Source organism: Helobdella robusta, assembly GCF_000326865.2.
Source record: "Helobdella robusta unplaced genomic scaffold HELROscaffold_119, whole genome shotgun sequence".
Classification (NCBI taxonomy): Eukaryota; Metazoa; Annelida; class Clitellata; order Rhynchobdellida; family Glossiphoniidae; genus Helobdella; species Helobdella robusta.
Window position 1 is genome coordinate 119,184 of NW_008703660.1, and position 24,416 is coordinate 143,599.

Genomic DNA, 24,416 nt, shown 5'->3' on the forward strand with positions numbered 1-24,416 from the left:
GTGTGTGTGTGTGTGTGTGTGTGTCTGTTAAAGAGTTTATGTGTATGTTTATGTACGTATATTCGAAACATGTTTCAAATAATTTTGAAGAATGAGTTAAGGAACCCGAAAATTTGAATACGAACAGCCATTTACGATAAAATGAAGCACTGGATGGTGCTGTTTTGAAAGGCCAACTTATGGGCCTTATGGTGTTTCTACTTTATGATGGCTAATTGGTTGTGATGTTTGTGAGAGGAAAATTAGTTGAACCAGAAAGAAATAACTTTCTTCAAATTTTAAACGTTGAAGCCTTTTGTTCAAGCCAATATCACCGTTTCATCTTTTTTTCTTTCTTTCTTTCTTTCTTCTCTCTTTTTTTCTTTTTCATTTTTTGATTAGTTTATTTTTTATTCTTTTCTAAATCTTCATTTAATTTTGTTTTTTAAAAACATACCTACTCCCATTCCCTAAAACAACAAAACAAACACTCTTAAACATACACAAACACACCATACACCACACACACACACATAAAAACACACACATACACACACACACAAACGCACACAAACCTACACAAACTCACACACAAACAACACACACACACATATGCACACACAATTTTTAACCAAATAAAAAACAATCATACCACCTAGAGAAAAAAAAATCAGTTGTGTTGAGGTGTCAAATTGTTTTTGCTAAATGCTATTATTAAGTAATTCAGCAAAGATGAATTTAAAATAAAAAAGCAAGATAATTGAATTTTAAATGATGCTAAAAATTGATGTTTAACAAAAAGTTTAAGAAAATTTCTGGAAATAAGAAACCCGTCAGATGTCAAATGTTTAAAACATTTTTTTTACCATCAAAGATAAAATGGCTGGAAAGCTGACCGACCACTCATTGAGTGTCATCATCTCTTTTTCTTCCTCTTTCTTTCTTTCTCTTCTTCTATTCCTCTCTTCGCCTCTCTTTTTCTGTATTTCACTTGTCTTCGTTTCATTTATGTTTTTTCTTTCCACATTTCACTAATTAAAAATCTTTAAAATGCATGCACTCATTACATGCTCCAAACAAATTTCCATCCATTCCACTCCACAATCCACAAAATCCCCAATGTTTGCTCTCGTCATTACAACGTGCTTCTGAAATGAAATATTTAACAGAAATAATTCGCCATCGTTTCTGTGTATAAATTCAAAATGGATTTAAACGAGTATGTTTAAATGCTAGAACGTTGCGAATATTTCTACTAAGTATGGAATGAAAGTTAATTTTACGGGTTTTAACCAAATTATCCAACACACACACACACACACACACACACACACACACACACACACACACACACACACACACACACACACACACAGAGACACACGTACACACAAACACAGACGTACACACACACACACATATACACACAAACTGGCACACGCACACACAGACACAAACACACACACACAGAAATACACATTTGATACATCATGTAAAGTGGAATTTTATTGCAATGTAAACAACATCATGCGCATATGTCAAGTCACAATGGAATGGTGGAACATGTCATGCTACGTTCCATTGTTTTTAATGATGACAATACTGCCAATTGAGATGAACGATAGATATCAATGATACAAAGGATGGATACTAATGATACAAACATACGGTACAAAGGATGGATACTAATGTTACAAACATTCGATACAAAGGATGGATACTAATGATATTAATGATATTAAACATTTGATAGAATAGATATCAATGATACAAGCATTTGTTAACAAAGAATAAATACTAATGATACAAACATACGATACAAAGAATGGATACTAATGATACAAATGTTACACAAAATTTATACAAAGGATAGATATCAATGAAACACACAATTAATACAGATGATACCACAACTGAAAGAGCAAGTTGATATAAGCGAGATAAATTATTGTTCCAAATGCTATATAACAATATTAGACACTGTTGATACTAAAAAATAAAGATACACAAGTGATGCAATGTATTTACAGAAATGATACCCACGATTGGGCGGCGTGATGGCTCAATGGTTAAAGGCGCCTGGTCTTGCTATTGCAATGACTGGGTTCGAATACAAAGAGATCCCCGCCTATCATATGCAATGTGTATGATGCGTGGTTTGCACGCGTATTCATATACGCTGTGTGTGTTTGTCGTTGAAACCTCTGAAGCTAACGCAATAGAGAGAGTAACCTTTAACAAATGATACAAATAACATCAACAAAACTTACAATTGATACTAATAATACAAACAATATACAAAATTGATACAAATGATACAGACAATACATGAAATTGATACAAAAAATACACTCACATATACACAGCCATACAAACACACACGCACATGTTCGCATTCATAAGATTGGTGAAAAGAATTGATATAGTAGATTTATTTGACGGGGATAGCTGATAAATATATCGATCTTATTGTACTAATAGGCACTTAACAACAACAATCACAGAAATACGCACACATACATCCATCCATCCATACATCCATCCATCCATACATACATACATACATACATACATACATACATACATACATACATACATGTATGTATGTGAGTATTGTGGCTATTGTATTGTTTGTTTTCGCCCTGCTAGAGATTCTCGATTTTCGGAGTTTTAGTTTTGATTTTGTTTCTGAAAATTGGACATATTATTGCAATTAAATTCTAGATACTGTTTTAATTTAATTCAATATTTAAAGTTGCGTATTTTTGGCATTTGAATCGAATTTTCATAGAGTTTATTTAGTCACGTGTTAATTGCAGTGTACAGTTTTGTTCCACCTGTTATTATGAATACACGTCAAAATCCAGGTAAGAAAGACGGTGTACTTACGTTGAAACAGCTTCAATGTTTTCAGTGTGAGTGCACGGCTAATGTTGACTCAATGTCTGACGAGGTTTATTCAGTTGTACGTTTAAACGGTAACATTAAATGGTTCTGTGATAAATGTGTAAAAAACGTTTGTGACATGTAACTGTTATCTAAATCTATTGATGACATAAAAGTTACGTTCAATGAAAAGTTAGACAAACTCAACGATGTTAATGCTTCAATTAAGACTAAATTGGAAGAAACTGATTTGGGGCTGTTGAATAAATCGATTGATGAAATCAGTAAATCACTTGATGAAAAAGTTAATGCCATCAGTGCCAACCACGTCGCTATAAAATCGCAGCTGGACTCGATTGAGTGCACATCGGGAAAAAAGTTAAATCAAGAGATAAGCGGCCTCAAGTCTGAAATGATGAGATCTTTTGCTAGTGTGGTCAGCACTGAAGTGAAACAGAGTGCTAAGATCATCAATGAAGATCTTAAAAATGTCCGAAAAACACTAAATGATGTTGCCGATGCTAAAGAAAGAGAGGCTAATGCGATGCTGTTCAGGCTGGGAGAAGGCCTTGACGACAAGGATCGGGTCATAAAAATGATTGCGAAATTGACTGATGACACTGTCAACGGAAAAAATATACTGAAAGTTTTTAGATTGGGTAAGAGAGGTAAAAGAGTTGTCAGGCCAATCCTCATCAAGTTTGATGATGTAAAAAGCAAGGAATATTTCTTTACCAATTTGTACAAACTCAGATCTTTGAACGATGATTTTGCACACGTCAAATTGAGTCATGATTTGACTGTTGATCAGCGCAAGGAGCTGAAAAGAATTTTAGATGATGCAAAAGCGAGAGAAACCAACTGTAAAGAGATTTTTTTATACAGAGTGCGAGGGGAAGTAGGAAGGTGGAAAATAGTGAAATTTCCGGCAAAAAAAGAGTCAAATTAATAAATGATAGAGTGGGTTCGTGCTATGATTTGTTTGGATTAGTTAAAAATAAATTTCATCATCTAACAAACAAAGGATCTAATGTTAAATACAATGTTACGATTGGACTGTTAAATGTCAGGTCAATTTCAAAGAGGGTAGGTGATGTTCATGGGTTACTTTGTGATGGATTGATATACTGGTTTTAACGGAAACATGGCACGGGTTGGCTGGGAATATTTCTATCAATCTGGCCATGCCTGCTGGATATCAGTTTGTTGATTTTGTTAGGCAGCATGATCCAGGTCACGGTGGTTTGATAGTCTACTTTCGTAAAGAATTCAAGTACAAAAAAATAATTCTTCCACAACTTACTACACTTGAAGCTGTTGCTATCCAATTTTGGGTCAACGGAAGTACATTCATTCTGATTGCTATATATCGACCTGGCTCAGCACAACTGTCTGTTTTATTTTTTCAAGAACTGGATTCAGTTTTAGAGCAGATTACAGTCTTGGGTTCTAACGTTTTGCTCATGGGAGATTTTAATGTACATCTCGAAAGAACTGATGATCCATATTCCATCCGATTGGGTGAGGTATTTGAAACCTTCCAATTAGTCAACCACATTAACGAACCAACACATGTGTTGGGTGGTACTTTGGATTTGGTAATCAGTTCTTGTGACTTTCCTGTTACCAACATAAAAATATTTCCAAGCGGTGTGATGTCTGACCACAGTTTAATAACAGTTGAAACATTGATTCAGACATTTCGTAAAATAACTGCGAGACATGTCAGGTTATGGAAAAGTCTGGACGGAAATCAACTGGCTAGGGCTGTTTTGGATTCTCCAGTCTCTGGGCCTTGTCAGAGTAACGATGTCGAGATTGAATTAAAAATGTTTAACGACGAGTTAAAAAAAATTGTCGACAGACTTGTGCCTTGGCGTTTGATTTATGACAGAGGAGAGAGTATGGCACTTTGGTTTGATGATGATTGTCGACGGGCTAAACTAACTTGCAGGCGGATGGAAAGGTCATGTAGAAATCACTCGACGACTGATCATCGAAATGACTGGTTGGTTTCTTTGTCAGAAAGAAATAAACTTTATTCTAAAAAACGTTCAAGTTACTGGAAAAATTTGGTCAAAGCTAACAACAACTCCAAAAATCGCTGGCAGATTGTGAACAGGGTTTTGTGTAGAAATAAACAAAGTAATAAATCTGATGGTAATATCAACCTAAAAACTTCTCAATTCATGCAGTTCTTCACAGACAAGATCAACAAGATTATAATGTCTACCAACGTTTTGGTTCCATCACAGTCATGTTACAAATCTTGTTTCATTGGCAGATTTTCCAGAAATAACAGAAACCGAACTTAAAGGCATCATAATGAATTCTCCTTCAAAAACAAGTTCACAAGATATTTTTCCGACGCATATTTTTAAGAAATATATACACTTGTTTATCTGCTTTCTTACAAGTTTTTTCAATCTCTGCCTGAGGTTGGGTAAATTTCCTGCTTGGTTCAAACATGCTACGGTTGTCCCGATTTTAAAAAAAGCCAATGGTGATGTCAACGATGTTGCAAGCTACAGACCGATATCCAACCTTCTGTTTATCTCAAAGATCATGGAGCGCGTTGTTCTCAAGTTTTTGTTGAATCATCTAACAGAAAACAATTTAATGCCTCTCAATCAATCAGGATATAGGAAGTTTCATTCAACCGAAACTGCATAATTGAATGTCCTATCAAGTTTATTCGCCGCTGCAGATGCTCAGAGAATATCATTACTATCGTTTTTGGATATGTCGGCAGCGTTCGACTGCGTCAACCATGATGTTCTTCTGGCAAAACTGCGTCAAAATTACGGGGTAATGAATAATGTATATAGATGGTTTGAATCATACTTATCAAATCAGACACAACAGGTTTCATTTAATGACTCAGTATCAGAGGTTTCCATCATAACGTCAGGGGTACCTCAAGGCTCAGTTTTGGGACCCGTTCTTTTTCTCCTGTACACGTCGGAAATTACCAAAATAATCAGCTCCTACGGATATGTCTGCCATGCATTTGCAGATGATATTCAGGTGCTGGTTACTAGTTCTCCTTGTTTGTTCAAAACTGAAGTTGAGAGATTTATCAGATGTTTATCAGAGGTAGGACGTTGGATGTCATCAAACTCGTTAAAACTAAACGAATGCAAAACTCAATTACTTCCGGTTGGACCGTGGCAGCAATTGCTGAAAATTGATTTTAGTTCTGTTAAAATAGAAGATGTTGATATACCATTGGCTGATACTGCTTCAAACCTGGGTGTTTTGCTTGACAACAAGTTATCAATAAAAAATCACATCAAAAAGATCTGTACATCAAGTCTTATCCACCTTAGAAGCATGTATAAAATTCGACATTCGTTGGATAGACCTACTTTGGAAACGTTGGTCCACGCCTTCATTACATCTCGTTTGGACTACTGCAACAGTTTGTTCTACAAATTGCCGAAATTATCAGTTGCCGTCCTTCAGTCGGTGCAGAACAGAGCTGCAAAACTCGTTGCTGGTGGTTTGAAGTATGATCACGTGACACCGATTTTGAATGAACTACACTGGTTGACAATTAACAAAAGGATAGTCTTTAAAATTGCAGTTCTCATGTTCAAGTCTATAAATGACATGTCACCTGAATACATGAAAAATAAATTTACCAGAAAACAAACAGCATCATCTTCCTATCTCAGGTCGGATGATTTGAATCTGCTAAGGGTGCCAGTCACGCGTTTGCAAATTGGTTCTAGGGACATTGCCGTGGCTGGTCCCTCTGTTTGGAATAACCTTCCACCTATGTTAAAAAGATCGGGAACTTCTCTGGATTTATTTAAAAAAGAACTAAAGACATTTTTATTTTCTGTGAAATTGTAAAATTTGTTACTTTGATTTTCGTTTCATGAACAGTCACATAAAACATTTTGTTTTGTTTTTGAGAGAACGCTTATGAAATTGTTTAATTAGCGTTTAATAAATGTTTCTTAATAATAATAATAATAATACATACATGCATGCATGCATGCATGCATACATACATACATACATACATACATACATACATACATACATACATACATACATACATACATACATACATACATACATACATACATACATACATACATACATTCATACATACACACAAAGGCACTGTATAGATGAATGACCAACTAAACCTTTGTCTTATCAGGAATCAATTCATCAGAGCATGGTAGGCAACTGTTTTGTTTTTGTTGATGTTATTGATGTTATTATTGTTGTTGTTGTTGTTGTTATTGATGCTAGTAACGTAATTCATCAAAATTGTAATTTTAGTTGTTTTTGATTTTTTTCAAAATGTAAACACGAGTGAAACATCCATGCACTGGTATGATCTGTTTGAATTTGAACCAGGCTACTGCAACACCAGGACCAGACGCCTTAGCCTCTACTCCACACTGACATCAAAAGGATAATAAAAAAATTGGAAAAACTTCTCTTGATCAACTTCTCAACGCGAAATACAAAATAAAATTGAAGCAATGAACTGCAGACCTTACGCGCACACACACACAAACACACACACTCACACACACACACACAAACACATGTGTGTATAGCTACTTACAACAATATTAGATGTGGTTATTGTTAAAGCGTATGACAATAAATAAACTAAATATGTTTATTAGATAGTTAGGTAGATATAATTGGAGAGATACATAACACAAAAACTCACCACTGATCTTGGCGACTAGAACGGTGATGAGAAAGATGATACATATCATCATGATGATATCTGATATACAGCCGGTGTGGTGATGGTGAGTGTGATGGCGTTGATAGTAAGGGTGTTGATGACGACGAAAAATGTGATGATGACGGTGATGATGTTGTTGATGTTATTGGTAATAAGGCTGATGTTCTAGTTATTATTATTATTAACAATGTTGTTACCTTCTAATGTTATTACGATCGTTGATAACTTTAATGTTGTAGAAGTTGTTGTCAGTAAACATTAAAATAATATTAATATTGTTTTACAAAAGTTTGTGTTTTATACTTCTGAAGAGTTTCTCATCTGGTAGTAGTAGTAGTAGTGGTAGTAGTAGTAGTAGTAGTAGTAGTAGTAGTAGCAGTAGTAGCAGCAGTAATTGTAGTAGTAATGCTGAATAATGCGGTTATGCAATGTTAAAAACGCGCTTCCCAAATTAAAATAATTTTTGAACAAAAACCTAACTTGCATCTTATTTAAAGTGAATGCTCCACGGAATATATATACGGAAAAATACACACACACAAACAAACACCACACACACACACACACACACACACCACACACACACCACACACACCACAAGTACACACACATAATACATTATATACACATGTACACACACATACACACACACATATATATATTTGTTATCTGTTTTTATAGAAAATCAGCACACACATGTATTAAAAAATGTTTATTTAACCTTTATCATACAAGATAGTGAACGTGTGTGTGAGTACGCGCAGTCAAAGAAAGTTTCTAAACGATGACTTTTGTCTTTTGTAAATCCAAATTTATGTCAAAAGCTTTGCTGGGAAAACTAACTCCGAAAAAAATTTGCGTGGTTGATGTCCAGTGTTAATTTTTCTTACTACCTGTATCACTCACAAATACATTTTCTAGTTATTTTTTCATATTTTAAAATTTTTATTTTTCATGTTTTTCTTATATTTTCTGAGTTTATTTAATCGTTTTTTAAGATTCAGAGACATTTTTCCAATCCTTTCCACATAATTTACCCAAAATGATTTACTTTGGGACCTAGAAACTCCTCCTGAATACGTACCTAATCATAAAATTTTTCCTAAGATCCTAATTTAATACACCACTTACCCTCTCTAGGTAATAAATTACTATTTAGTTATTTGATCTGTTATAATTTTCAACCATAATATTTATTTTACCAATATTTTGGGTTCAGTAACAACATTCAGACTACTTTTACTTTAAACGCTTTCACGTGGAATCCTTACATGGTAGCATACTCACTTTCAAATCAAATCCATTTTGAATTTTTTTTTAAACTTTTAAACCAAATAAATCAAATTATAGAATAAACCGACAGGACAAACAAACATTATTTTTCCTTCATTCCATTTATTTTATTACACATATAAAGGTCGGGTGAATAACAATTTGTAAGCTAGCTAGCTGGCTGTTAAGAGCAAAGAAAGAAAAATAGATAAGAACAAATAAACCAGACAAGCAATAACTGATGAATAATATTAACAAGAATAATAATAAAAAAAAACAATAATAATAATATTCATAAATAAATAAAAAAAAAAAAATATATATATATATATATATATATATAGATAGATTATCTATAATTTTTAAAGCCTAGCGATGAAACACTTAAAAAAAATTTTAAATTTCGTGTCTTATCAAACTATGACGCCAATTGTAACAAAGTACCAATCGACAGATGGAAATGAATCGGCAAATAAAATCATGCAAAACTAAAAAAAAACACAACTGCAAACGCATATTTGCTAATGAACATTGGGCTGAGACTACCTGATAAGCAGTTGTTTGAAGGTGTCACAGCATTGCATGAGTTGTTCAATCTTCAGGAAAAATTGAAAAATCCAATAGCAAACGATTACAATGCAATGATATTTATTTCTAAACAACTGCATATTTGTTAATATATATATATATATATATATATGAATGTACTACATACTCATAAGAACAATAAAATGTGTTAAATAGCGGTTGGAAGATTGAATTTAAAAACACTTTAGCATAATAAAACTAGCTTGCTTTGTAACATACATGACGAGATATAAAAACAAACACACTGTCAAAGGAGGCATACAAGCACACATATACACAGCCATACACATACACGCACACAACCATACACATACACATACAAACAAACTAAAAAGAAAACTAAAAAAATATATCATTTTATATTTTTCTCTTTACTACGAGTAGACCATAAAAAACATGGCTATGTAACGTCATAAATGTTAACAAATGAAATTCATAAACGTTTTATGTATGTATATATATATATATATATATATATATATATATATATATATATATATATATTTATGAGTAGCAACTGAAGAAAGAATAAATGAAAAATCATATCTATTAATTAATTAATTAATCAATTAAACAATCAATCAATTATACGAATAAATGAATGAGTGAACAATTGAATGAACGTTGTTAGATACACGTAATTCATTAAAATATGACAAAAAACGAATCAGAAAGCATCTATCTAGATTCGTGACTTCTAACTGAACATCATATCATAGCGTAACACACGTTCAACACACACACACACACACACACACAACACGCACACATAACACATGTATTTAGCCCACACATACACACGTACATTAGCATAACCTAAAATACTGAATGGAAGGTTATATAAGACGCTTTGTGCATACAAAAACGGATACACACACACATATGAATCCAAGCACACACACACACACACCACACACATAAGTAAATTCACACAAACACACATAAATTAGAGAGAATTTTACTTCCACACACAACGACTGACACTTCAACTCGTTATACACATAACAGAAGAAACTCGTGCAAATTTATATTAGAAAAAGAACGGCAAAACAAATATTAAAATATCAGAGATAAATTAAAAACACGATATATAAACATTTTTTATGAAAAATAAAATTTTTTCAAAATAAAAACAACTTTTTTAATAACTGTGGTCATAACAAACAGACACATACACACACTACACACACACACTGATACAAGTGTTATCTACTGAATAATAGTATTTTGTAACTGAATGCACACACACAAACATACACAGACAGTCAAACACAACACACACACAAACTTCTTTCTAACTACTTAATTACAATTTAAAGTACATAAAATCCTTACGCGGTACGTTACATAAATTACAAATAAGATGTGTAACCATATCCAATCAATCCACTAATTAATTATTAATTAATTATTAATTAATTAGTTAAATAATCAGTCGTTATATTCAATAAAGTTAATCTATTCAATTAATCATTCATTAATTCGTTTTTGATTCGTTTCATACTAGATGACTTTTATATAAATTCTACTATGGCCATCCTGCTTTCTTTCAATTTTGAATTTTGAGAAGCAGATAAAATTTCGTTTCGTTTCGTTTGTTCAATTTAATTTCCATCTTATTATATTGGTTTGGTAGCGTTAATTCTATCAAGTTTGTATCAAATAAGTTTATCAATCATTCATTTTTCTCACTCCTTCATTCCTTCATTCATTCATTCATTCATTCATTCAATTAATCTTTCATCAGTTTCCGTCAGCAACCATTCAATACAAATTATTATTTATTATTTACATTTAAACCCAACTCAATCACTCACTCACTCTGTTAGTTAGTAAGACATTCACTCTTACCATATCATCGTCATCATTTCATCTTCATCCTTCTACCATCATCTCCATCACGCCATCATCATCTTCTCCAACTCCATCACGCCATCATCATCATCTTCATCATCACTTCATCTTGTTGTACGTTGGATTTTTGTACGTTGATGTAGCCTGCTTGTATATCGGGTTCTCACCCTGAGTATTTCAATGAAACATTAGCATAAATTAGCATAAATTTACATACAAATTATTACATTAACATTCATTAACGTTCTCCTCTCGTAATAATTAGCCCAACAGTTATTACCCAACCAACCAACTAACCAGCCACCCAGCCAGCCAAACAACTGACCAACCATCTAACCAGCCCACCATCATCATCCTAATGATCATCAATCACACAGCCATGGACCCTCACCAAAACTCACCATCTCCCACTTGGCGTTCTCCCTCTCCTTCTCGAATCTGGCATACTCTCTCCTGTCGTGGAGTGTGACGAGGAGTTTCCAGATGAGGAGCAGCAGCAGGCCGATGACGAGGATGCCGATGATGACCGGAAGGATGATCCAGAGAAGGTTCACCGGGGTGGGACACTCTGTGGTGGGTGGTGGTGTGGTTACGTCGTGCGGTGATGTCATGGATGTCACGTGATAGCGTAATGGTGTGGTCACGTGATGACGACATGGCTGTCACGTGATTACGTAGTGGTGTGGTCACGTGATGACGACATGGCTGTCACGTGATTACGTAGTGGTGTGGTCACGTGATGACGACATGACTGTCACGTGATTACGTAGTGGTGTGGTCACGTGATTACGTAGTGGTGTGGTCATGCGACGATGCGATGATCTGATCACGCGGTCCAGTAGACAGAAATAAAAACGGAAAAACGGAAACGACGATGACGTCACCTTTGCTCTTAGCCACTTTGATTTCGTTATTGTCGGCATTCCACTTGAACTGCACGTCACATCCGTCACTGTCATCACGGAACTTGCAGTACCTCCACTGGCCCACTGTTTCGTCTGCGTGGAGGTGATGATGATGATGGAGAAGGAGATGATGATGATGGAAAAGGAGATGATGATGATGATGATATATGAGATACATACATAGGCATATGTATACACAAACACACACACACACACGCGTAAAAATAGTTTATCGTAAAAATAGAAAAAGTATAAGGCCTGCTAAAAAAAATTAATTAATGAAGCCTGCCAACCAACAGAGCCAACTAACAAAATCAACCAAACAACCGACTAACCAAATCGACCAAACAATAAACTCAACCAAACAACCAACCAACCTAACCTATCCCAACCAGCCAACCAACCAACCAACTAACCAACCAACCAACCAACCAGCCAGCCAACCAACCAACCAACCAATCTTATCAATCTCTTGAACGACAGCCACGTGATCGCACTGCTTCGAGCATTCCTCCTCATTCAACTTGCTGTAAACTTTGAAAGCCCTGCAGAGGACACAGCCCCTCTTCTCGTCACAAGCCGTCGGACACGTCTGCTCGGTCATTTTTTATCCTCATCATCATCATCATCATCTTCTTCATCATCTTCATCATCACCTTCATCACCACTATCATCATTATCGTCGAAGCGTTAACTAAATAAATGAAAAGATACAATGAAAACAAAACTAACAACAAAATGAACTTAATCAACAACTACTTTTACTACTGCTACTACTACTTCTGCTACTACTATAACTACTGCTACTACTACTTCTACTGCTACTACTACAACTACTACTACTTCTACTGCTATTACTACTACTACTACTGCTGCTTCTACTACTACAGCTACTACTACTGCTACTACTACCGTTACTACTACTATAACTTACGGGGCATTCTTCGCAGGTCTTGCCCTTGTATGTGACGTCAGTGCATCTGCAACGACCGCAATCACAATAGCCTTTGTTGTTGCATTCACTCTGTTGTTGGTTGGTTGGTTGGTGTTGTACGTGTTTGTGTGGTTGTTGTCTGCGTGGTTGTTGGTGTGTGGTTGGTGCTGTTGTTGTTTCTGTTGTAGCTTGTGTTTCTGTTGTTGTTTGTGTTGTTGTCCGTGTCTATCGTAATTGTTGTAATTGTTGTTGTTGTTGGTTTAGCTGTTACTGTCTTCGATTTTGATTTGTTGTCATCATAGTGAAGATTTTTTGACGTTAAGATTGTTTGGTGGGGAATTTTGCAAAAATTGAAGAAACATGATATCTCATTTTTCTACCTATCCACCCATCACGGCCAACATTCTTTTCACCACTCAAGATTATCACCACCACCACCACCATCATCATCATCATCATCACAATCGTAATCGTCATCATAACTGCAACCACACAAAAAACCCACCCCATCAGAAGCTATGCACTCCTTCTTACTCGTGGCACAGCCACAACTTGCCCCTTGAAAGCCCTCATTGCATTTGCAACTACCACACACACATACACCTCTCTCTGGGCCTGTGTGTGCGTGTGTATTTGTGTTCGTGTGTATATTTGCGTGTGCGTGTGTGTGTGTGTATACATAACACAATAACACATAAAACACAATAGCATACCCACAGCACAGATAAAAACACAGACAAACACACACACGCACGCACACACACAGACAAACTCACGCACGCACACACACACCGGCACATACCTCCACAGAGCTTGCCGTCTTCGTAGTCGCAGTTGTAGTTATTGCAGTCGCAGTAGGAGCCACTGTACTTCTTGGAGGGGTCGGAAGGGTTGATGGGGTTGCACTCGCACTTGCCACATATGCACTGACCATGCCCCGAACATATCTTGCTGGTACTCGTCCTAGGGAGAAAGATGGATGGCGACGATTATGTGTGTCCATCCAATATAAAAAGCGCCTCGTGAATATTGATAGGGTAATAGTAATATTAATTAGACACCAAATGACCCTGACTTCTTGCATAAATTATCATCGGTTCCCATTTCGTCTGAAGAGCACTCGCAATTCTTGCCATAGAAGCCCTTGTTGCAGAGGCACGTGCCACACGACAGCGTGCCCTCACGACTGCACTCTTCACTCCGTTGCACCTACGATTATGATGATGATGGTGATGATGATGGTGGTTGTGATTATGGCGACGATGACGACGACGAAGCTGCTGAAGTTTATTAAAATTTCATATTCCCTATACAGACCGTATATGACAATATATAGTGATGACGTTTCAAGCGATGGTGCCAGTAATGACGATGTGACATCACTAAGACACACACACACACACACACAAACAAAAACACACACACGCACACACAGACACAAACAACCTCTTGATCCGGGCCTTCGCAGTTGCAACTGCACATCAGCTCGACATCCACAACCACCTCCTCCGAAAAGCCGACGGAGTATATGGAGAAAGTTCTCTTCCATTTTGATTTGTCCTTGGGGCACGAGGTCACCATTAAGGTCACGTCAAAGGTCACCTGAGATGATGGTAATGATGATGTTGACACAGTTTAAGGGGATGACTATGATGGCATATGTTATGATGACGAAATGGTGAAGACAATGATGTTGTAATGTAGCGTGCAATGTTAACAATACTGAAAAAAGTTGTTAGAGAAAAATATGCTTGAATGACTGAATAAGACAACAAGAAAGTAAGCGATGGCTAATAAAGGTGATAATGTTATCATCAGTAATAATAAAAACTGCAGTGGTGTCAGTGATGATAACGACAAGAGAGATGATGATGATGGTAAGAGAATGATGATGATGATGATGGTAAGAGAATGATGATGATGATATAGACGACGACGATGATGACGTAATACTGACGTTGCTCCCAATTCTGATGTCATCACATTTCGCCGTGTCCTTCAGCTCCGTTCTGTGCATCAGTAAGTTAAGTTGAGTACCATCATGGTCAGCTTCATCATCATCATCATCATCATCGTTATCAGAATATTCATCATCTCTATCCTCATCAAGCTTTTTTAATCATGTACCATACCACACGCCACACACACACACAAACCACACACATACACAAACACACACCACACAATACACATACACAATACACACACACACAAAACTGACCCAAAACATTTTGACTTGATGATAACCTGTGTGTCCTCTTCACCTTTCGTCTTCAACTCAACACTGCTACTTATTTTCTGGTGGTGGTCAAATGGTTTTTACAGTAACTACTATCATCATCGCCATCACCCTCATCATCATCATCTGGATTCCTTCATCATCATCTGGATTCCTTCATCATCATCATCTGAACTCTTTCATCATCATCATCATCGTCATCGTCATCATCATCATCATTGTTATCACTCGTATAGATCAATATTTATTATAATTATTATAATTATAATAATTATTATAATTATAATAATAATATCAATCAATCAATCTTCGTTTTGCGACCAGAGACCCAGTTTCCCGAGGTAGGCGAGGTAGGACGTTAATAATAATAATAATTATTATTATAATTATATAAATAATAATAATAATAATTATTATAATTATAATAATAATAATTATTATTAATATAGCAATTAGTTTGAAGACAGCATAGGTAGGCGTATGATTTGTGCCCGTGGGCGCTAAATTTCAAATACCCCCTGACGGGCTTGACGCCATGCAAACAAACACAAATGACATCATCATCATCAGCCACAACATCGTCGTCATCATCGTCATCACTAACGTTATAATTATCCCTGACCAGTGACACGATATTCGAGGAATCTTCGGCCAGAGCCCCGACCGTAGCCCCCTCTATAAACTCACTTAACGTCTTGTAGACTGGGATCTGTTACGTGATTGGTCGATAGGGGAATGTCACGTGATTGGTCGATAGGGGAATGTCACGTGATTGGTCGATAGGGGAACGCTACGTGATTGGTCGATAGGGGAATGTCACGTGATTGGTCGATAGGGGAATGCTACGTTATTGGTCGATAAGGAAATGTTAGGTGATTGGTCGATAGGGGAATGTTAGGTGATTGGTTGGTAGAGGAACGCTACGTGATTGGTTGGTAGAGGAATAACAACAGCAACAACAACAATAATGATAATATTAATAACAATAAATAATAGTAACAATAATAATTCCTTGCCTGGGTTGAAGTAACAGCGAAGATAACTGTCACCTTCTTTTCAGATATCTTCTGAGCCAGTTGACTAATTGAGGGATAGTCCTGTTTAAGAATGAATGAATGAATGAATGAAAAAGTGAATGAAAAAAGGAACGGATGAATGAGAAAAAAATGAACGAACGAATGAATTTATGTATAATTGTATCGATCGATCAGTCAATCGATCAATCAATCAATCACACAAGCAAATGACTGACTGAATGAACGAAAATACAAATAAAAGAAATCAACCTGGTTGAGACTCTCGCTGTATTCATTCTGGGCATTTAAATGACACTGGCCGTCGTTCGGAGTAACGATGCCACCAAGCTGGTCCATCAATCAATCAATCAATCAATCAATCAATCAATCAATCGATCAATCAATCAATCAATCAATCAACCAACCAACCAACCAACCTTTCCGTCTCCAGCGTAATGAAAGCTGGCATCAGTTGAGAAGAGTAACATCTTCCTGGATTGATTTCTCCAACCTATTTCTTTCTGTATGTTTAGGTGCGTGTGTGTGTGTGTGTGCGTGTGTGTGTGTGTGTGTGTACGTGTGTTTTTATAGACGGTATCGCAATATTAATTGAAATTTATATTAAAAAAATGCGGAAATGTATGCATGTGCCGGTGACAATTGATAAAAATAACTTTGTAAACATAAATAACTGGCAATATTTAGCTCCACCCACTTGGCATACAATGGCCTGCATGATGGCGTCGAATCCGCCCTCTGGTGCATCCAGGTTGCCAGAGACCTTGACCTCATTGACCTTTGCCTAAAGAAAAGTCGGTGGAATTTCCCAACTAATTTGAGGTGTCGAATCTCTTGTGATATTTTAATTTGTCTAAAGCGTTTTCATAGCGTTTTCATAAAAATTTGGCAATGAAATAATGGAAAAAATTAACTAATTAGTTTACTAACCGCTTAACTGATCAGTAAAGTTATCAACTAACTGATTCGTTCAGTTAGTGCGTCTTATATAAAATGTTTGGCAAAACAAAACTTATCCGTTGGCATTCGAAAGTATAAATGAAGCATTGCCAATTTTGACCAGCATGCTGGAAGACATATCTATCAGCTACATTGCTGAACAGTAGCACTCTCTACTGGCATGAAATCGCGTCTAAACCCCGCGTATTTTACTAAATAACTCCCCTCAGTTAATAATTCATCTAATGCACATCCATCTTTTGTAAGTTTCAATTTACTGCCTGGCTTTACCTAAACTATTAACTTCGACAGAAACAATATGTATCTAATGGACTTTTTACATGTATGCATTTGATATGTATATAATGTATATATATATATATATATATATATATATATATATATATATTGGTAATAGACCATAATTTTTACAATATTCTATAAATTCTACCAAATGTTTGGCGTTAATATGTTTGTAGTTCGTTTTTTCAAGTTTTCTAGTTTTCTCACTAAAGTTTTTTGGTAAACGTTTAGTTTATTAAAATTCAAAATAAACTTATTTTCCGAATTCATGCTGCAAATAAGGCCATATTTCGATTCTGAATGAATCATCATCAGTGCTTTCTGCTGTTTATATAGGGAAATATTGACTTTGTCAAAATGAACTTAGATGGAGATTGACTTCCACTTTGCGTGCATAAGTTTAACATGATGTCACCCCAAAAAAATTCATAATTTTTAATATTTACAACTACATTTTCGTCCCCTACATCATAATAATAAATTAAAATTTATAATAATAAATTATAATTTATAATAATAAGTTATAATTTATAATAATGAATAATATCCCCTCATTATGACGTCATCATCGTCGTAGTCCTCTTCTCCCTCCACTGTAGAGTTATATACAACTTTTCATTTTATATAAAAAATTATCCTATAATTACATCAGCCCAAAAAAAACAGCACCGGCAATTATTTTGCAATTTTAAACAAAAGCTGTTGAAACTTTTAACCTCATCATTACCAGCATCGTCATCGTCGTCGTCATCATAGCAACTTCTATCACCATCAATATCTTCATCATCGTATCAATTGAAGCCATCATCATCGTAATCATCATGGGGCACTGCCATCACCATTATAATCATTACTATCGTCTTCCTCCTTCTCATCATCATCATCATCGTAATCACCATAACCATCGTCGTCGTCATCATCATAACCTGACCTTGAACCTTGAGGTGTCAATGTCGAGTGGGAGGTCATTACGAAAGCCGTACGGGGCTGCACAATCTTGCATTTCATCACATGGGTTTTCCAGTCTGCGAAGTTGGTGATTGATAATGATGAGGAGGAATCATGATGACGACGACGATAATGATAACGATATGATGATGAAGATGGTGATAGCCATAATGATACAGGAAAGATGAGTCAGGTGAAATACTAACTTGGCCGGTACCGTACTGACATAGGGCATTGTCTTCTTGTCGACGAATGAACCGAAGCCAAGTTTGAAGTCCTTCGTTATCTTATTCATCTCTGTAGCTGTTTGTGATGAAAGGATGATGAACATGTTGATGTGAATGGCGATGAACATGCTGATGTGAATGGCGATGAACATGTTGATGTGAATGACGATGAGAACATGTTGATGTGAATGACGACGAACATGCTGATGTGAATGACGACGAACATGCCGATATGAATGATGATAAATATGCTAATATGAATGATGATGAACGTGGCTAAGAGATGGCGTAATTGCTAAGACGCCTGATCCTGCTGTTGAAGTTACAAGGTTCGAATGCATACCGGCGCCAGCCTATCACATGTAATGTGGGAGATGCGTGGATTAACGCCGTGTGTTTGTATTGCTGATATATCTGATAAATAGTTATGATAGAATTTATAATGATGACAATAAGGATGACGGCCGTAAAATCTCTAACAGTTGTTATCAAGAGTGTCGGAATTGGGTGAAAAATATCTGACTCCGACTCCGGGTTCCAACCAATCCCCATAAAAATTGTTCAAAATGCTCCAAAAAACACTTAAAATCAGTCAAAGTAATTGTTTTTTTTTATAGTAAAACCACTTTATTTTTATGTTTTATGGCATTCTGAAAGAAAACTATGTGAATTCATTCACATTAATAGCATTTCTTTTCAGTATTAAAGATGATTGCTCATCACTACATATATTTATCCTCTAAAGAACACAATATTGAAGAAATTTTCAGGAAAAAATATAATTTTTTTAAAATAAATAACATTCTCCGACTCCAGCCTCTCAAAAAAATCCGACTCCATCTTCAACTCCGGCTCTGATGATAACTGAAATGATGGCTATAACGATGATCATGACAAAAAATAACGAATAAATTAAATTAATCTGAACGAATAAATTAAATTGAATTGAGGAAACTGACCAAGGGCATCACCAAGCGAGGCCAACTTGACCTTATCATCGGCCATGGACTGTGAGAGGTCCATCAGGAAGTAGAGGTCCACTGGATAGTTCTCAGCTTGTCGGAAGTGAACGTTGAATGTGAACGGGTCGTCTGATTGGTTGGTTGGATGTTTGGTGGATTTTTGGGTTAATTGATCGCTTGGTTGGTTGAATGGTTGGTTCATTTCATGGTTAGACGAGTGAATGATGATTGGCTTACTGAATGGATGGCTGATTAAATAGTTGGTTGGTTGAATATTTGTTTAATTTCAACAGACTGATGGCAGTGGTGAACATACAAATGATGCTAACGCGTCATCTATCAGTAACACAGCACCGTGCGTATTATAGAGTGAACAAACACAGTATGCGCATGAAAACAACGCATCCAACATGAGCAGCAATGACAAAAGCACAAAAGCAGCAAAAGTAATGATAAAAATAATAGTAGAAGCGACCACAGCAGCCACAGCAGTAGTAGGCATAGTTGAAGGCCGCTAAAGTAATAATAATCAGCAGGTGTTAATAATTGCGACAATTATAATAACATAATTAATGGCAGGGCAGAAGTAATTAAAGAAATACTACTACTACTATTACTACATCTTCTTCTATTACAACTACTACACAACTGCTACTACAACTACTACAACTACAACAACAACAACAATTACTACTACTACTACTATTAATAATAATAATAATGATATAATATAATTAATAATAATAAAAACTGACTTGGCCTCAACTTGATTGTAACTTTTTGAGGTGAGAGTTGTATGGCGTTCTTTACGGAGTCAGAATCCATTGGTGGCTTGTTCTGGTTTGGAAGATGATGATGAGAATGATGAAGATGAAGATGATGAGGATGATGATGACGATGATACATCTATTAAAACAGTAGTTCACTCAACCAATAATCACCTCGATACTTCAAGAAGTTGTTCATCATAATTCTCTATCATACGTAAAATAAAAAACAAACATACATCAACACACACACGCACCACACACACGCAAACAAAAAACAACATACACACCACACACGCGCACAAACAGACACACACACACACACAAACAAACAAACACACAAAACAACATACACACCACACACACACACAAACAGAAACACACACACATACAAACAGACACACACACGCACACAAACAGACACACTTACTTCATTCAGGTATATGGAACTCTGCACAGTCATAATCTGGGACGGGTCGCACTTGTTCCTCAGTAGGTTATCCTTCAGGTCACATCTCTCCAGGAATTCGTAATTCTAATGATTGGAGATCATGGAAATGGAAGAGAGGGTTCATGAATGAATGAATGAATGAACGAACGAATGAATAAACAAATATATGAATGAATAAATGAATGAATGAATGAGTGAATGAATGAATGAACAAATTTATGAATGAAAAAATGAATAAAAGAACAAATGGATGAATAAATAAATGAATGAACAGATGAATGAACGAAAGAAATTAACAAATGGACAAAAATATTCAACTGTTTATATTTTATTATAATACATGAATTATTTTAACCATTATTTAAACAAAAAATGTTTGTTTATTCATTTCCTTCATACAATCATGTGAGAAACATTAAGTTGTGAATAAATTAAGTTGTGAATATATTAAGTTATGAATAAATTAAAATTAGTCATGAATAAATTACAATGTCCACTGAGTTATGGATGGATGAACATGTGAGCTAATTAATTTATGAATACATTAAGATATAAACTAATTGATTTAATTACAAGTCTGTTCATCTTTTTTCGTTCATTCAATCATTCCTTAATCATTTACTCATTTAATTATTCATTAAAGAATAATCCATCCATTCATTTATTCATTCATTCATCCATTCATTCAATCATATTCAGTCATACAATCGTTCTTTATTAAAATTCAATTCATTCATTCACTATCAATTCATTCATCATCAATTCATTCATTCGTTCATTCACTCATATATTCATTCATTCATTCATTCAATCAAGCATCAACTCATTCGTTTATTCATTCACTCATACATACATTCCTAAATAATTGACTAGAAATTAATAAATAAAGATGACAAATAAAAAGTGAGATGAATAAACTGGAAGAAAGCAGACTGGCAACTGAATGTAAAGAATGTGCTATATATCAACAAGAAGATGAATGAAAGAACGAATAAATGAGTGAACAAAAGAGTACAATCACCAATAACCACTACCATCATCATTATCATCATAATCATTATCATCATCATCATCACGTTCCTCATCATATTTCACTCAACATAATTATTAGTAATTAACTTCACAATCATCATCACATTCACTGTGAACAATCTATCACAAGTATAATGACATCATCATCATCTCCACCACCCCCACCATCATCATCTTCATTCAGAAGAATCATCATTACCATCATCATCGTCATAGCCATCACAATCATCATCGTCATAGCCACCCCCATCATCATCGTCGTCATAGCCATCATCATCATCTCTTTACAGCTTAGCTTCAATGCAGGCTATGAACACACACACAAAAACAAACAAACAATTAAATAAAAATAATCATGTGATAAGGTTTACATTTTCAAGCCTCAACAACTAAACAACAATCATCACTATTATTATTAATGTTGTTGTTGTTGTTGTTACCTATTATTACAATTATTTGCTCATGTTTAAATACTTATCAATCCCACTATAGCATTACACATACAATATATAGACACACACACACAGACACAGACACACACACAAACACGCACACAGACACTATATAGACACACACACACACGAACACACGCACAAACACACACACACACATATAATTAGCACTTTCTTCTCTACAAATAGTTGTTTTAAACAAAGAAATGTAAGAGTATTTAGTGACAAAAAAAAGTTAGCATGTTGCTGCAGTTTGCATGGTAGTGTTATAATATATTTATGGTAAACATTTACAAAAAAAAGCAGTGGTTGTAGTGAAAAAACATTTCTAGATCAATCAAACAATATCTCAACTAATCAGCCAAACATCTTAATATAATGTCACATAATCATCCACAAACAAACTCACAACATGACAAAATTTCTTAGTACTACTACTACATTACTACTACTGCATAGTAATTGTTCTCTAGCACAAGAGGACAAAACATTTTTTGATCTGACAACTAGAAATGGAAGTTTATAACTAGAACTAAACGTTTATTATGTAAAACTAGCCTACCTTCTAAAAAATGAGATAAACTATTGATGTCATTCATTGCACTTTCATCATCTTAACATATATAACATTTCATAGCTAATAATACACATCAGCCCCATCATTTTTATAAATATAAGTATCTTTAATTGTTTAACATCCTTGTCTGTTGCTATCCTGCACCACACACACACACACACACACACACACACACGCACGCATGCACACACGCACACAAATGAAGATGATGATTGTGATGATAAACGACCACGATGACCACTATGATGATGACTGAAAAATAGTAATAAAGGAAGTAGTGTATATGATCACTCAATCATTCACAAGTCACATTAAAAATCACATTACTTCTAATTAATTCGGAAATTATTTAAATTTATAGGAAATTAAAATTTGTATAATTTTGTTTAAGAGGAAAGGAAGAGAAACTGATTTTAAGGATAGGCAATGTAAAGAAAATTTTGGTGAATATTATAACAGAGAAAAAATAAGAACTACATGAACTCATAAAACATATATAAATATACAAATATATAAAACAATCTCATAATATAAAATTTAAAGATAAATGAGGAAATTTTAAAGTATTTTAAATCAACATCTGACTAGTTTAAGATTGTTGAGGTGGAATGATGCTTGTTTGTGTGCACTGCGTGTATGTGTGTGCCTGTACGTGCAGGCGTGTGTTTACTGTGATCAGCTGACATGTTCATACAACTTAACAATCAACCATTCAACTAACCATATAATCAACCAATCAAACTTATCAATCAACCATTCAGCCAACCATCCAACCAACCAGCTAACTAACCAACCAACCAGCCAACTAACCAACCAATCCTTCAGCCAACCATCCAATCAACCTTTCAGCCAGCCAGCCAGCCAACTAACCAGCCAGCCAACCAACCAGCCAGTCAACCAGCCAACCAACCAACCAATTGACTGCACCATCCACAAGGTGATCCAGCTGCCATACATTCCCCACATGTCTTCTGCTTCAAACAGGCTTCTGAATGATAATTAATTAATTAATTAGCTAATAACATTTTAATTAAAATGATAATCTTAATGAAAAATTAAGTACCTTGAACAGAAATAGCTAATGCAAGATATAGCGTAGTGATGAGTAAGGTAAGTGAGTGATGATAAAATTTCATAATTGGCATCCACATGATTATCCAATTAGACACAATTTGAAATATAATTAATAAATTAGACAATTAATTAGTTGGTTAATTAGTTTTGCTAATGTAACAGATGAACGTAATGTAAAAACTCCTTAGATGAATTTAACAAATTTAATCGTTAAATTGTTTTTAGGTTTAAATGTAATAGTAGTAGTATTGTATCTATTATAATTAGCTT

General features: G+C 35.1%; 3 protein-coding genes across 3 annotated transcripts; 2 read left to right on the forward strand and 1 right to left on the reverse strand.

The window, feature by feature from the left end:
- Nucleotides 1-2,036: 2,036 nt before the first annotated feature.
- Nucleotides 2,037-3,814, forward strand: HELRODRAFT_183799 (hypothetical protein; the record flags this gene model as incomplete). The annotated part of the gene is made up of 3 exons (XM_009013382.1): nucleotides 2,037-2,121; nucleotides 2,847-2,995; nucleotides 3,059-3,814. 3 exons carry the CDS (start codon nucleotides 2,037-2,039, stop codon nucleotides 3,812-3,814), a joined length of 990 nt encoding a protein of 329 aa, XP_009011630.1.
- A 235-nt stretch (nucleotides 3,815-4,049) lies between these two features.
- HELRODRAFT_183800 (hypothetical protein) lies at nucleotides 4,050-7,304 on the forward strand (the record flags this gene model as incomplete). Its single annotated transcript, XM_009013383.1, has 2 exons — nucleotides 4,050-4,662; nucleotides 7,165-7,304. The coding sequence occupies 2 exons, from the start codon at nucleotides 4,050-4,052 to the stop codon at nucleotides 7,302-7,304; spliced, it is 753 nt and encodes a 250-aa protein (XP_009011631.1).
- A 4,112-nt stretch (nucleotides 7,305-11,416) lies between these two features.
- HELRODRAFT_139427 (hypothetical protein) lies at nucleotides 11,417-24,046 on the reverse strand (the record flags this gene model as incomplete). Its single annotated transcript, XM_009013384.1, has 22 exons — nucleotides 11,417-11,470; nucleotides 11,704-11,868; nucleotides 12,176-12,300; nucleotides 12,664-12,799; nucleotides 13,142-13,231; nucleotides 13,647-13,756; nucleotides 13,944-14,104; nucleotides 14,211-14,350; nucleotides 14,588-14,743; nucleotides 15,099-15,137; nucleotides 15,350-15,439; nucleotides 15,985-16,082; nucleotides 16,381-16,477; nucleotides 16,667-16,744; nucleotides 16,834-16,917; nucleotides 17,112-17,198; nucleotides 18,588-18,681; nucleotides 18,811-18,907; nucleotides 19,791-19,922; nucleotides 20,549-20,630; nucleotides 20,991-21,095; nucleotides 23,987-24,046. Coding segments are annotated over 22 exons (2,280 nt in total), but the record flags the coding sequence as incomplete, so codon positions are not given.
- Between the last annotated feature and the right edge of the window lie 370 nt (nucleotides 24,047-24,416).